This window comes from Dipodomys merriami, unplaced genomic scaffold (assembly GCF_024711535.1).
Source record: "Dipodomys merriami isolate MVZ:Mamm:240054 unplaced genomic scaffold, mDipMer1.0.p SCAF_4, whole genome shotgun sequence".
Taxonomy (NCBI): domain Eukaryota; kingdom Metazoa; phylum Chordata; class Mammalia; order Rodentia; family Heteromyidae; genus Dipodomys; species Dipodomys merriami.
Window position 1 is genome coordinate 4,329,871 of NW_027205603.1, and position 12,543 is coordinate 4,342,413.

Consider the following 12,543-nt stretch of genomic DNA (forward strand, 5'->3'; position numbering starts at 1 on the left):
CAGCTGCCTCTGGTGGCAGACCCTTGTCCTCTCAGCTACACAGGAAGTGTAAGTGAGGGAACCCAGGCCAGCTAGGCAAACGTTCAAGATCCTACCTCAAAATTAACAAAAGCTCAAAGCAGTAGAGCACCACTCCAGCAAGTGTGAAACCCTGAGTTCAAGCCCTGTGAGAAGACACCATCTTGTCTGTCAAACTAAAATGTCTCCATCTTGTAACCAGTCGCTATTATATATTGATATTTCCTGGAATTACGTGCTTCTTGGCTTCAATTGTACCTATCGTCTGTGTTATTTGTGACCAGCCAGTCATGTCTGGTGTATAAATCTTTGTCAGTGGAATAAAGAACAGCAACCTCACCCCTCCCTCCTTGAGTGGGAACTTTCCACTGACTTTACCAATCTCCTCCAATGTAACCATTCCCAGCCACCCATGATGAGAAGAATGTGTACCTTTGCCTCCAAGAGTACACCCACCCTCAGTAGGGACTTTCACTGACAAACTGTTTTCTAACTTCCTTGTATTACCTTATCACCCTGATAACCAATTGTTTAAAAAAAAAAAAAAGTGAGCCTGACTCCTTAGCAACAGGAAAAGGGCATCACCCCTTGAGTTAGGATAAAAAGCCATGAAGAACACCCCACCCAGTATATACTTGCCTCGCCCTGGGGAGAGTGGCAGACTACCCTTTCATAGAGAAGTATAATGCCTGGACAAAAATCTCCTGTATCTTTTGTGTATCTATTCATTTTCTGACACTAGAGGGTCATTGTGTGTTTCCAACAGCCCAGTACCACTGAAACAAAACAGCAAAAGGATGGGGTTTGGAAAGCTCCTGGGTGGCTGAACACATGGAATTTCCAGGAAGGTGGGCCGGGACATGTCCTTGTGGAGGGGGGAACAGAAGGGACAGAAGTCTCTGCGCTGACAAGCCTCCCAGACCTGGCCCTATGTAACTCCTCATCTCTACTTATTTATATAACTTAAAATACTCTTATAAAATGGTAAACGAACCTGTTTTCTTGCATTCTGTAAGCTACTGTAGCAAATTCATAAAATCCAACAAGGGGATCCTGGAAATTCCAATTTCTAGCAGAAACTCAGAAAGAACAACGTGAGGCTTGTCACTGGTGTTATAAGTGGGGGCCCATTGGGTGTGACTGACTTTGATTATTAACTATATTCTCAGGCCCTGCCTGCCTGCTCTAGGGGCCAAACGAACATCAACATGGAGGGACAGGCAGCAGTAGGTGGTCTAGACTGCCACATTTCACCTTTGCCGTTTATTACAGTGTTATCTGCCTTTTCCTTGTAGGGATCTGGGTTTGTTTGTTCCTTCTGGTCTGAAAGCAGGTGGAGAGCTAGCCACACACTGCTTAATTCCATAGATCTGAACAGCATCAGCTACCAAATCAAGTCTTTCCTGTGAAGCATCCTTTTCGACCCTGACAAAGCTGCTCAGGGACTTTCCTCCAGATCACCTGGGACCCCGCCCAGTGTCTGTTGTCTTACATTGGGGTCCTGTTGTTTGGAGCAAGGATTTGACCAAGACCTTGCACTCAGGTGGCACGGGTGTCGGGTGTCCTTCATGGTGAAGGGCAGGTGCTTGGAATGCAAATCAGGGCAGGTCTTCTCTCCTGTCGTGGCCTACCTTTAATACTACTGTCTCACGCAGCGGCATCTTCCCTCCTCGGGTGAGCAGATCTGTATTTTCCACGGCCCAGAGAAAGCCTCCCAGACTGAATCCAGGTCAATCCACTGATCTCACCTGCCTGGGGGATCTGAAGCATCCAGGTACTCATAGATCTGGGAGCATTCGGCCGGCTTTCGTCTTTAATTAAGGCAGAATCACTTGTAAAGCAATAGAGGTTGTTCCTCTGCCTCGGCGTCAGGGTTTTTTAAACAGCAACACGGAGATGAAGGTCCCGGTTCCAAGGATGCCAGGAGCCTCCTTCTCTTCCTGAGGGGCGCAGCGACCTCTTGTGGCTCCTTCTGGGGAACCTCACAAGCGGGCCGCGGGGAAGCCCGATTGCCCGTACTTGGCCTAATTACAATAGTTTAATTAACACCGTCTGTCTGACACCTCGGTGTCTCCACTGTTCACTCGGGTGGTGGCTTGGCCGGGCGGGAGCCACGGGATTGGACCGCGCCGGGTACCCCGCGGGGCGGGGGAGGGGGGGAGAGGGAGGAGGGAGGAGGGGAGGAGGAAGGCGGAGTGGGGCGGGGGCGTGGCCTGGATGGGGCGTGTCCTCGGTGGGCGTGGTCCGGGAAATTCCCTGGCGCGGGGCGGGGAGCGGGCGCCGCGGTCAGCTGAGCGGCGCCGGGCAGGTCGCGAGGCCGCGCGTCAGCCTCTGGCCGGCCGCGGTCCTCCCCCCGCCCCGTCCCCCCCCACGGCTGATTGCCAGGCCGGCGTCCGCATCCGGGTCCAGAGCTGTCCTCCGGGGCCGCGATGTCGGGGACGCAGTGACTCGGAGGGAACCGATCGCGGCGGCCGGTGAGCCCGGACGGGGAGCAGCCGAGCTGGGCGGGCAGAGTGGGCCCGCGCCCGGGAAGCCCGGGAAGCGGTTCCCGGCCCCCTCGGGCTGCCCGCGTGGGGGTGTGAGGGGCGGGGCGGCCCTCCCGCGGGACGGCGGTCCCGGGGAGGCTCCAGGCCCAGCCGATCCACCCTGACCTGGTGGGAAAGGGCATCAGGGTGTAGTGGAGGTGTGTGTGTGTGGGGGGGGGGTCAGGCCAGCTCAAGGAGGTTAACGCGCCCCCAGCCCGCCCGCGGCAGGTGACTTCCTCCGCAGGTCACCGAGGTGGTTTGAGGGTGACGTCTTCCCACAGGTTGAGAATGATTGTGCAGCCAGTTCCTGATGATAGTTAGGAAATGGCTAAAGTTACCCCTTGGGGAGGCATGGAATGACTGCCTTAATGAGGGGGCTCCGAATGGCCATGTGACCCCTCTCCGAGGTGGGGGGGGCAGGGCTCAGTGGGGTCTATCTAATATGAAACCTGGTGTCAGGGGCAGACACAGACAGAGATGGAGGGGGGGGGAGGAGAGGAAGAGGAGTATGAATGTTTCATGAAGCTGAGAATCTCCAAGGAATCACTTATCCTGGGAAGTGTGTAAGGAGACTCAGAAAATGCAAGAAGCTTCTGGCCTAGCCTCACCTCCACTACCTAAGGACAGAATCAACAACTTGGAAGTACTAGGAAAGGAAGGAAGGCAGGGCTGGGATGCCCAATGCCTTCAGAATTTACCAGACAGCCGCCCTATGCTTAGGGAGAAACAGGTAGGGAGTCCAGACTGCCTCCCAGGATAGGCTGAGGTTTGTATTGGGCTGAGAGCTGCCTGGAGCAGAGGTCAAGGGCAAGGACTACCCTAGAATGGACCAGACACAGTGAAGTGTCTATGTGACCTGAGGACAACGGTTGATGAGTCTGTGGGTCTTGGTATGGTTTTACATTGAATCAGTTTTTGGAGTTGTTTCTATGTTGTGGACCTACTACGAAAATGTCTTTTTGACAACTGGGCTTTAGGTTGCATATTATGCAGCAAGACGTGTGTGTGTGTGTGTGTGTGTGTGTGTGTTTGTATTATGAACTCTGGATGTGGACACTGTCCCTTAGTTTTTCCTACTCAGGGCTGGCTGCTCTACTAGCAGCCAGCTAGATGTGACACATTCACATCCAGCTTCTTCTTGGTTAATTGGAGATAAAAGCTTCATAGTCTTTCTTTCCCCAGCTAGCTTCTAACACCTGACCCTCAGATCTCAACTTCCTGAGTAGCTAGTATTACAGGTGTGAGCCACCAACACTCAGCCCAAGTAGACTTCTTGAAAGCAATTGGTTCTCATATTCCCTTCCTCCCTTAAGGAACAGAATACAAAATACACCTACCAGTCCCCAACCTGCTTTTCTGAGCTTTGTATACACATCATATTTCATGAGTTCTTTAGGGTTTATGAAATAGTAAAGCCAAAATTCAAAGGAAAAGGTTAGTACTTAAACTATTATGGTAAAAAGTTTTCACTGTTTCCACTCTGGCTTATGTAAGATGAAGAAATATTAGAATGTGTTATGAAACAATATCCAGGGATGAGATATGCAGTCATTCAGAAAGTAGATCTAATTTTTAAAGTAAGTTTTCAAAGTAGAGGTCTAGAATATGGAAATGAATGCTGAGCAAATGTGGGGGAAGCCACAGCAATACCAGCATGTGGGGTTTGTCGTTTACACAGCAAGAAACATTTCCCCGGTGTTAGACTTACAAGTACCTCATTATACTGTATTTTAATTTCATTTCAACAAACACTTACTGAGAACCTGCTGTGTTCCAGTTTCTAGGTAGAATAAGATGGAGAACATAGATATGCACAAGGTGATGATCATGACTGTCAGAGAGGCCAAGGTAGAATGACTGCAAATTCCTTTTGGGTACCTGAGGAGAGAGTTCAGTCTTCAGTCATATTTGAGCTGGACATTGAACTGTCACCATTTGCCAGGGCAAATGGGGGCCAGCCATTTCAAGCAAAGGACATAAAAGAGGGAAGAGCTCAGAGGCTAGGAATGCATGGAACTGTGAGCCCTTTGATGTGGAGCAGTGGTTAGGTGACAGGAGATGACACTGGTGGGTAGACAAATTGGGCCCAGATGCTGAGACACCTTATTTATCTCGGTAAAAACTCTGCTCTATATGAGAATAGGTATGTTTTCAGGAGATGATGTCCTGTTGTCAAAGAAACCATGAAGCCAGTAATGGGATTGAACTGGAGAAAGATGCAAGTCAAGCCATTGAGGGGCTATTAAAATTCATTAAAATACCTGCTTGGCCTTTCCTTATAATGTTCTCAGTGCTGAGGATACAGCAGTAGATGACACAGGCAACCCATTGTCTGTGGAGCTCAACATCGCCAAAGTCCAGACAAAATCAGAAGCTCCTGAGTCACCCCTGTGGGATGGAGAGGAGGTGGGTTTTAGAAGCATTTTAGAAGTGAACTGACTAGATTTGATGGCTGAGGAGAAGAAGGGAATGGAAAGAAGCAAGTATCACTCCCACACTCCTGCCTTGACATCCAGGTTCAATTTGTATCATATTAAATCAACCTCATGTCCCATGCCTGTAATGGTGAGGCTTCTTTAACTCCTTTGGGGTCTGTATACATTCTGAGTGCTTTTCTAGAATACTGATGGGTTTAGTCAATGCACCCTTGGAATCTTGCTCAGGTCCATTGTGAACCCAAACCAAAATTTGCCAATAGCTAGATATTAGTCTGAACAAGAAACTTTGAAGACTCTCCTACACCAGGGTAAGGGCCTAAGCTTATTGTGTCCACTGGGTAGAAGTCAGTGGAAGTCGGATGCTGTTTGACACGAGGACCTTCTGGCATGGAATGGAGGGGACAGTGCCTGCTAGGGTCAGTGCCCTGTTGTTGAAAAATCTCCAAGCCTCCCTTGTGTGACCCTACACCATGGAAACCAGACAAGATGTTCTTGCATTAAACAAAGCATTGTACTACATTATCTCCAGGGACATGAGATTTATGCTCATGTCCTACAAGGTCAAGCCACTACCAGAATGATATGTCCTCTGGAATTAATAAGAATGTGCCAGACGCTGGTGGCTCACACCTGTAATCCTAGCTACTTAAGAGGCTGAGATCTGAGGATCATGGTTCAAAACCAGGTTGGGCAGGAAAGACCGTGAGACTCTCACCTCCAGTTAACCACCAGAAAACAAAGTGGTGTTATGGCTCAAAGTGGTAGAGCACTAGCATTGAGCAGAAGAGCTCATGGACAGTGTTCAGGCCCCAAGTTCAAGCCCCACAACTATCAACAACAACAAAAAGAATAATGTACATAGATAAGTGTTCAGGCAGCAGATATGGAAATAAATCCCTCCTTCCTTTCTCCTTTCCTCTTTCATTCCCTCCTTACCTCTCTCTTTCCCTCCCTCTCTCCTTTTCTTCCTTCCCTTCTTTCCTAGGACTGATTTTACTAGAATCTTAAGAATATAAGGCTGCTGAGCTGAGACTGCCATAAGGATCATCACTTGATAAATGAGCTTTTAAGTAATCACAGGAAACGAGGTGGCTCCCAAGGCTACATGATATGCTCTGGTACAAGTGATTTTTCTACTTTCTCCCTATATAAGCCTGCTTTTTTTACAGTGTCCTTGAAAAATCGTGGGCAACCTAGGCAAGTTTGAAGTAGAACCAATTTTAACTTTATTATTCTGTATCTGTGGGTTTTGTATAGGTGAAGGTCCAGGAGGAAAGAAAGCTGAATAGTTTTCAAGAAAGCCATCTCTCTCTTACCCTTTCATCTTCCCCCTCTCTCTCCCTTCTGCCTTCTACCTTTCTGCCTTCTCTTTCCCTTTCTTTTCCTTCTTGCTTGGGAAAAAAAGGCATTAAGGGGAAATTTGTGCATATAATAAAATAAAACCGAACATCTGTTAAATGTTTCCCTGGCCTTTTGGAAGTATTACATAATCACTGTATATTTAAAAGGGCTTTATGTTGGCCAGTAAATGATATGCATTACAAGGATTTTGTTATTAGACCAACTACCCAGAATTTTTAGTATCCTTCTACAAAATAGGTAGAAAAACAGTATTCAGTAAATATCATTTTATGAAATGTTAGCACCATGTCATTTATGCAAAAATGAAATTTGGTGGGAAGTCAGCAACTGGAAGTTTAGCCAAATTACTTTTTTAGGTGGGGAAAAAAGTGTATTTTAGCTGCCTAATGCTAAGTGGTAGAACATTTCCAATGTCTCTTCTAAACCAGTTTGGTTATGTAAACCAGATACTAGAGGCTCACAAGCCAGATAAGTTGGCCCATAGGTTGAACTTTGAAGGTGGAGGCAGGGGAATTCAGAATTCCAGGCCAGGTTGGGGGTATGAGGCCCTGTCCCAACCACCCACCTCCAAAGTGGGTAAAAAAAGAAATTCAGTTACACAGAAAATATCATCATTGCTTAATATCTGTTACATAGATGAATTTACAATTGTCTTGTAGTAGGGTGTGGTGGTACATGTCTTCCATCCCAGCTACTCTGGAGGCAGAGATTGGGAGATTGCTGTTAGAAGTCAGCCTGGGCAAAAAGTTAACAAGACCTTATCTCAACAAATTAGCCAGGCATACTGGTCTGACCCTGTCATCCCAGCTAAGTGCATGGAATAGATAGGAGGGTCCCAGGCTAGCCCCGGCAAAATGAGAAACCCTAACTGAATAAACTTAAAGCAGAAAGGGATTTGGAGGATGGTTCAAGTGGTGGAGTACGTGTCTAGCAAGTGCAAGACTCAGAGTTCAAACTCCAGTATTGCCAAATAATAAAAGGGGTTTCTGTGGTTATCTTTTGGAAATAGTATGTTTTTTCAAGCATCACTCCAGACCTTAGCTACTTCTTACTTTCGTAGAATAGGGGGGCGTGTGTGTGTGTGTGTGTGTGTGTGTGTGTGTGTGTGTGTGTGTGTGTGTGTGTGTGTGTGTGTGGAATAGGGGGGCGTGTGTGTGTGTGTGTGTGTGTGTGTGTGTGTGTGTGTGTGTGTGTGTGTACTCAGAGGAAAGGAGTTACCTTCACTTTGTGTTGCTGTATAATTCGTCCACATCAGTTCTTGATGGGAAAACATTATTTTCATGAAGTGTGTAAAGGAAAATTAGTGTGCATCCAGGCATCAGAAAGTTGTCTGCTTGCCTGAGTGATAAGTAATAAAGAAATGGAGTTGAGGAGTTTTTTTGTTTTGTTTTGTTTTGTGCCAGTTCTTGGGAATGAACTCAAGGCCTGGGTGTTGTCCCTGAGCTTTTTTGCTCAAGGCTAATAATCTACCACTTGTTGCACAGCTCCACTTTCAGCTCTTTGGTGGTTAATTGGAGATCAGAATCAGGCTGGCTTCAAACCATGATCCTCAGAGCTCAGCCTCCTGAGTGGGTAGAATTATAGGTGTGAGCACCTAGCACCCAGCTCAGGATTTCTTCATATCATATATTTATGTGTCTGTGTTGACAGTGATAGCTACAGAAATATTTCCAGAATATGCACTAGTCAAACATGACATCGTAGTCTTTGGTGTGTGCTGAATGTAATATGGAAGCCTAGTTCAGCAGTACCTTCATTGTGTAGGACTGGTACTGCATGTAGTGGATACCCAATGGCACTGATTGCCAAGGGAACTATTTCCTCATCTGTAAAACAACTGCTTTGGGTTTTAATAAACAAGAGACATGTAATGTTTCAGCCCACAGTAAGCACTGAAAAATGTCAGCTCTCACTTGTTTTTTTTCTCTTTTAAAGAATTAATTAAATAAATTTATTTACTTATTTGGCAATATTGGAATTTGAATTCAGGGCCTTGTGCTTGCTATGCAAGTACTCTTAACTTGAGCCACATGCCCACCTATCCCTTCCTTTTTTTTTTTTTTTTTTTTGCCAGTTGTGGGGCTTGAACTCAGGGCCTGAGTGCTGTTACCCCTGAGCATCTTTGTACTCAAGTCTAGTGTTCTACCAATTAAGCTACAACTCCACTTGTGATATTTTGATTTATTAATTGGAGATAAGGGTCTCATGGGGACTTTTCTGAGCCAACCAACTTCAAACTGCAATTCTCAGATCTCAACTTCCTGAGTAGCTAGGATTACAAGTTTGAGCTACTGGTGCCTGGCTCTTCCTGTTTTTAACCAATAATAGAAGACACAAAATGAGATTTTTAAACAGCTTTGTTGAGATATAATTCACATTCCATATAATTCACTCAAAAATAAGGAAGTTTGAACTTAAAGATTTGTAGAAGAAATTTCATTTAGTGTCACTTTGTGTCTTCAGATACTGTCCTGGTCCCCATGACATTGTCCCCTCTCTCTATATCCCCAGCTCCTCACTGGGTACCTTTACATACCTTTACTCCATACATCTAGGCACATATCCCTTCAAGTTGAGATATGCCTTTTTTGTTTAAAAAGAAGAATCAACAATGTTTGAAATGCAATGAAGGGAAAGTTGGCAACTTTGGGAATAAGTCTTAGTCATTAATAATTAAATAATTGGTAATATCATATTATGAGATGAATTTTAATTGTTTAATAATTATATCCTGCACCCCAGTTAGAATGGCTATAATCAAGAACTCTAATAACAACAGATGCTGGAGGGGATGTGGACAGAAGGGAACCTTACTGCATTGTTGGTGGGAGTTTAAACTTGTTCAACCACTTTGGAAAGTAGTATGGAGGTTCCTCAAAAGACTCCACATAGAGCTCCCCTATGACCCAGCAATCCCACTTTGGGGCATTTACCCAAATGATCACAAACAAGACCACACTAAAGCTACCAGCACAACTATGTTTATTACAGCATTATTTACCATAGCTAAAATATGGATCCAACCCAGATGCCCCTCAGTAGATGAATGGATCAAGAAATGTGGTATATATACACAATGGAATTCTATGCCTCCATCAGAAAGAATGACATTGCCCCATTTGTTAGGAAATGGAAAGACTTGGAAAAATTATATTAAATGAAGTAAGCCAGGCCCAAAGAAATATAGGTCTCATGGTTTCCCTTATTTGCAAATAACTAGTATATGTCTGAGACAAACAGAAACTGTCAGACAAGTTGATGATAGGCAAAATGAACCCCAAGATAAGGATTCAAATGTTTTTTTCTTTCTTGCGATTGTTTCCAACATACTTATAAGACAATTTCTTTGTTGCTTTGTATGTACCTCCCCCAGGGTATAAGCCCTGCTTTCACTGTATTTGATGCTGATATAGTTTGTGGAGGGGAAGGGAAAAAACAAACTGTTTAAATAGGGTTACAGATGGACCCATTACAACAATGAGATGTACAAGACGTTATGTTGAAAAACCAACTTTACAACTTTGGCAGGATGGGGGATGGGGGTGGGGTGGTAGTGTTGGTGGGGGGGGGTTGGGGTGGGGGATGGAGATAGGAAGGGATGGGAAGGGGAAACAAAGGAGGAGGCAACAATGCTTGATAAGAAATGTACTCACTATCTTGCCCATGTAATTGTAACCCTTCTGTATGGTATTTTCAAAATATTAAAAAAAGAAAAAATAATAATTATTATATCCTGTTAACAATAATAATTGGCAAGACTCAGAGACACGGAGCAGAGATGGGGACATAGTTTCAGTTATGGCTTTTCCATAGGACCTGTTGCCATGTCCCACCAGTCTTGGAGCTACCTGAGTGAGAAAGGGGACAGTCCCAGTGAAACCCCAGGAAATGGACCCCCTAGCCTGGCTCACCCCAGCCTGGAGACCTTCACCCCAGAGGAGTTGCTACAGCAGATGAAAGAACTCCTGGCTGAGAACCACCAGCTCAAAGGTGAGCAAGGCTGCCAGCCCATGAGCTTTGCTGAGGGGCCTCCGGGGAATCAGCTCCTGGGGGAGCTCACTGTCTGTATCTCTGGGTAGGAAGCAGCATGGGGTGGCTTTCTGTAGAGCTAAAGTGCTTTTAATTCCTTATTTCTGGATGTAGGTAAAGTATAGAAAGTTTATGTCTACAGGCTGGAGATGGAACTCAGTGAGAAGAAAGCAGTTGCCTAGCATGGGGAAGGCCAGGGAGAGGGGGATTATTCTGTCTCAGGGAAATAGCATAAGGACAGTCTATCTGAGAGGAAAAGAAAGAAAAAGTTTTGCTATGAATACAGATAGTCCTGAATATTACCTCCTAAGCAAAAGCACAGAAAGGGAGTGGCATATGCCTGAGATCACAAGTTCAAGGTCCGTCCTTCTGGTGTGTGACTCCCTCACTCTGGATTCTCTTCCTCACAGAAGCCATGAAGCTAAACAATCAAGCTATGAAAGGGAGATTTGAGGAGCTTTCAGCCTGGACAGAGAAACAGAAGGAGGAGCGTCAACTGTTTGAGATACAGAACAAAGAAGCGAAAGAACGCTTGATGGCCATGAGTCATGAAAATGAGAAATTGAAGGAAGAACTTGGAAAGCTGAAGGGGAAACAGGAGAAGCCATTTGAGGTGAGCAGACTGATCAACTGTGGTTTTACTTTCTAATATTAGCTGTCCAATCTTACTTGTCTAAGCTCCTTGATCAGTACCTTTCACGATTCAGACAGGACTGGTATTTTGCATGGTCTTGAAAGCAGTGTTTTTGCTGAAAAGATTGGTTGCAATTTTAACAATCATTACCTCCACTGGAAGAAATTTGTAAGGCTTTAACCATATTGACCGTAGTCATTTTGTGGCAGTCTGCCTATAGTTTTTCTAGAAGGCTCTTGAGAGAAGCTGAAATAAAAACAAAAAAAAAAAAAACAAAAAAACACTTGAACTCTGGGCAGTTACTTTCAAGGCAGTTGATCAGTGGACCCAAGTTCCAAACAAGACTCCACTGGAAGAAGGAAACCTAGGAAGAAGAGAATAACAGCTCTTGAACCCTTGACCTTCAGCCTCTCACACTCAGCTCTACTTCCTTGACCCACCCATTGCTTCTCTGCCTCTCCTTTCCCTTTTACTCCATGGGACTTTTGAATACATTTTTGTACATTTTTTATTGTAAGAATACTGTACAGAGGGGGTACAGTTACATGAGCAAGGTAATGAGTACATTTCCTATTGAACATTATTGCCTCCTCCTTTGTTTTTCCCCAACCATCCCTTCCCTCTCACCTCTACAACTACCCCAAGTTGTAAAGTTCATTTTCAACATAGTGTTTTGTACATATCATTGTTACAATGGGTCAACCTGTATTCTTATTTAAGCATTTTGTTTTCCCTTCCCCTCCCCAAATTAGAGAAGATGCAGGCACCAACATCAAATACAGTGAAAACAGTGGTTATATAGGGGAGAAACATACAAAGAAACAAAAAAATCACATGGTACATTGTAAATATGTTAGAAACAATAGCAAGAAAGAAAAAAGATATTTGTGTGTCCCTATCTTAGAGTTCATTTCGCTTAACATCGTCTTATCTGGTCATATATACATAGCTTTTGACCTTTTCTGCTTGTCCTACACATGTACTAGTTATTGTAAATAAGGGAATACATTTTTATGACTTAGTCTTTATCTTCCTTGGTAAAGACTCAGAGCCTCAGACTTTTCACAATTCATGCTGTCCATCCATGGTGGCTGTTTTCTACAGATGCTGTCTAGAAAATCTCCCCAAGCCATTAAGGCTTTTCCTGTGTTCTGAGCTACACCCAACAGGAGTAAGGATTTCCCTTGGAGCTTTGCCTTCCCATCCTCAGGGTGAGGTTGAGGCATGAGAACTTCTACCTGATTTCACTGAATTAGGCCTTAAAGTTATCTCCAGAGTGCCCTTTGTAACTTTCAATTGTGCAAGTAGCAAGGCAAAGGTCATTAGACAGAGTTTCCCTCTGGGATTACAGCTGGTGTATTAGCCTAGCGTGAGCTTTCCTGGACTGTGGGATGGAAGGCTTTACACACATGAAAAGATAAAGAAATTGTGTTACCCAAAGGGCAGTGGGAAGTGATCAGATGTGCTAGGTGTTTCTGCTGGGGTTGGAGAAAACATTGGAGAGATGAGCCACAAGAGTTCCAGTCCAGAAAAAGAA

The 12,543-nt window shown here is 44.9% G+C and overlaps 1 protein-coding gene and 1 long non-coding RNA gene across 5 annotated transcripts in view; one reads left to right on the forward strand and one right to left on the reverse strand.

The window, feature by feature from the left end:
- Nucleotides 1–2,374: 2,374 nt before the first annotated feature.
- Optn (optineurin) overlaps nucleotides 2,375–12,543 on the forward strand; it is a 32,728-nt gene continuing 22,559 nt past the window's right edge. For 2 of the 4 annotated variants that reach the window (XM_069990362.1, XM_069990365.1), the window contains exons 1-3: nucleotides 6,023–6,099; nucleotides 10,157–10,333; nucleotides 10,783–10,985. In XM_069990362.1, coding sequence (XP_069846463.1) covers nucleotides 6,087–6,099; nucleotides 10,157–10,333; nucleotides 10,783–10,985 — 393 coding nt within the window. In that variant the 5' untranslated portion in view covers nucleotides 6,023–6,086. Of the gene's footprint in view, nucleotides 2,493–6,019; nucleotides 6,100–10,156; nucleotides 10,334–10,782; nucleotides 10,986–12,543 lie in introns of those variants that run through there. The other 2 variants (XM_069990364.1, XM_069990363.1) reach the window with 2 other exon arrangements.
- LOC138805579 (uncharacterized) overlaps nucleotides 4,263–12,543 on the reverse strand; it is a 33,472-nt gene continuing 25,191 nt past the window's right edge. Inside the window, exons 2-3 of the long non-coding RNA XR_011365591.1 lie at nucleotides 4,805–4,931; nucleotides 4,263–4,421 (exon numbers count right to left, since the gene is read on the reverse strand). This is a non-coding gene — a long non-coding RNA (uncharacterized lncRNA). The remainder of the gene's footprint in view (nucleotides 4,422–4,804; nucleotides 4,932–12,543) is intronic.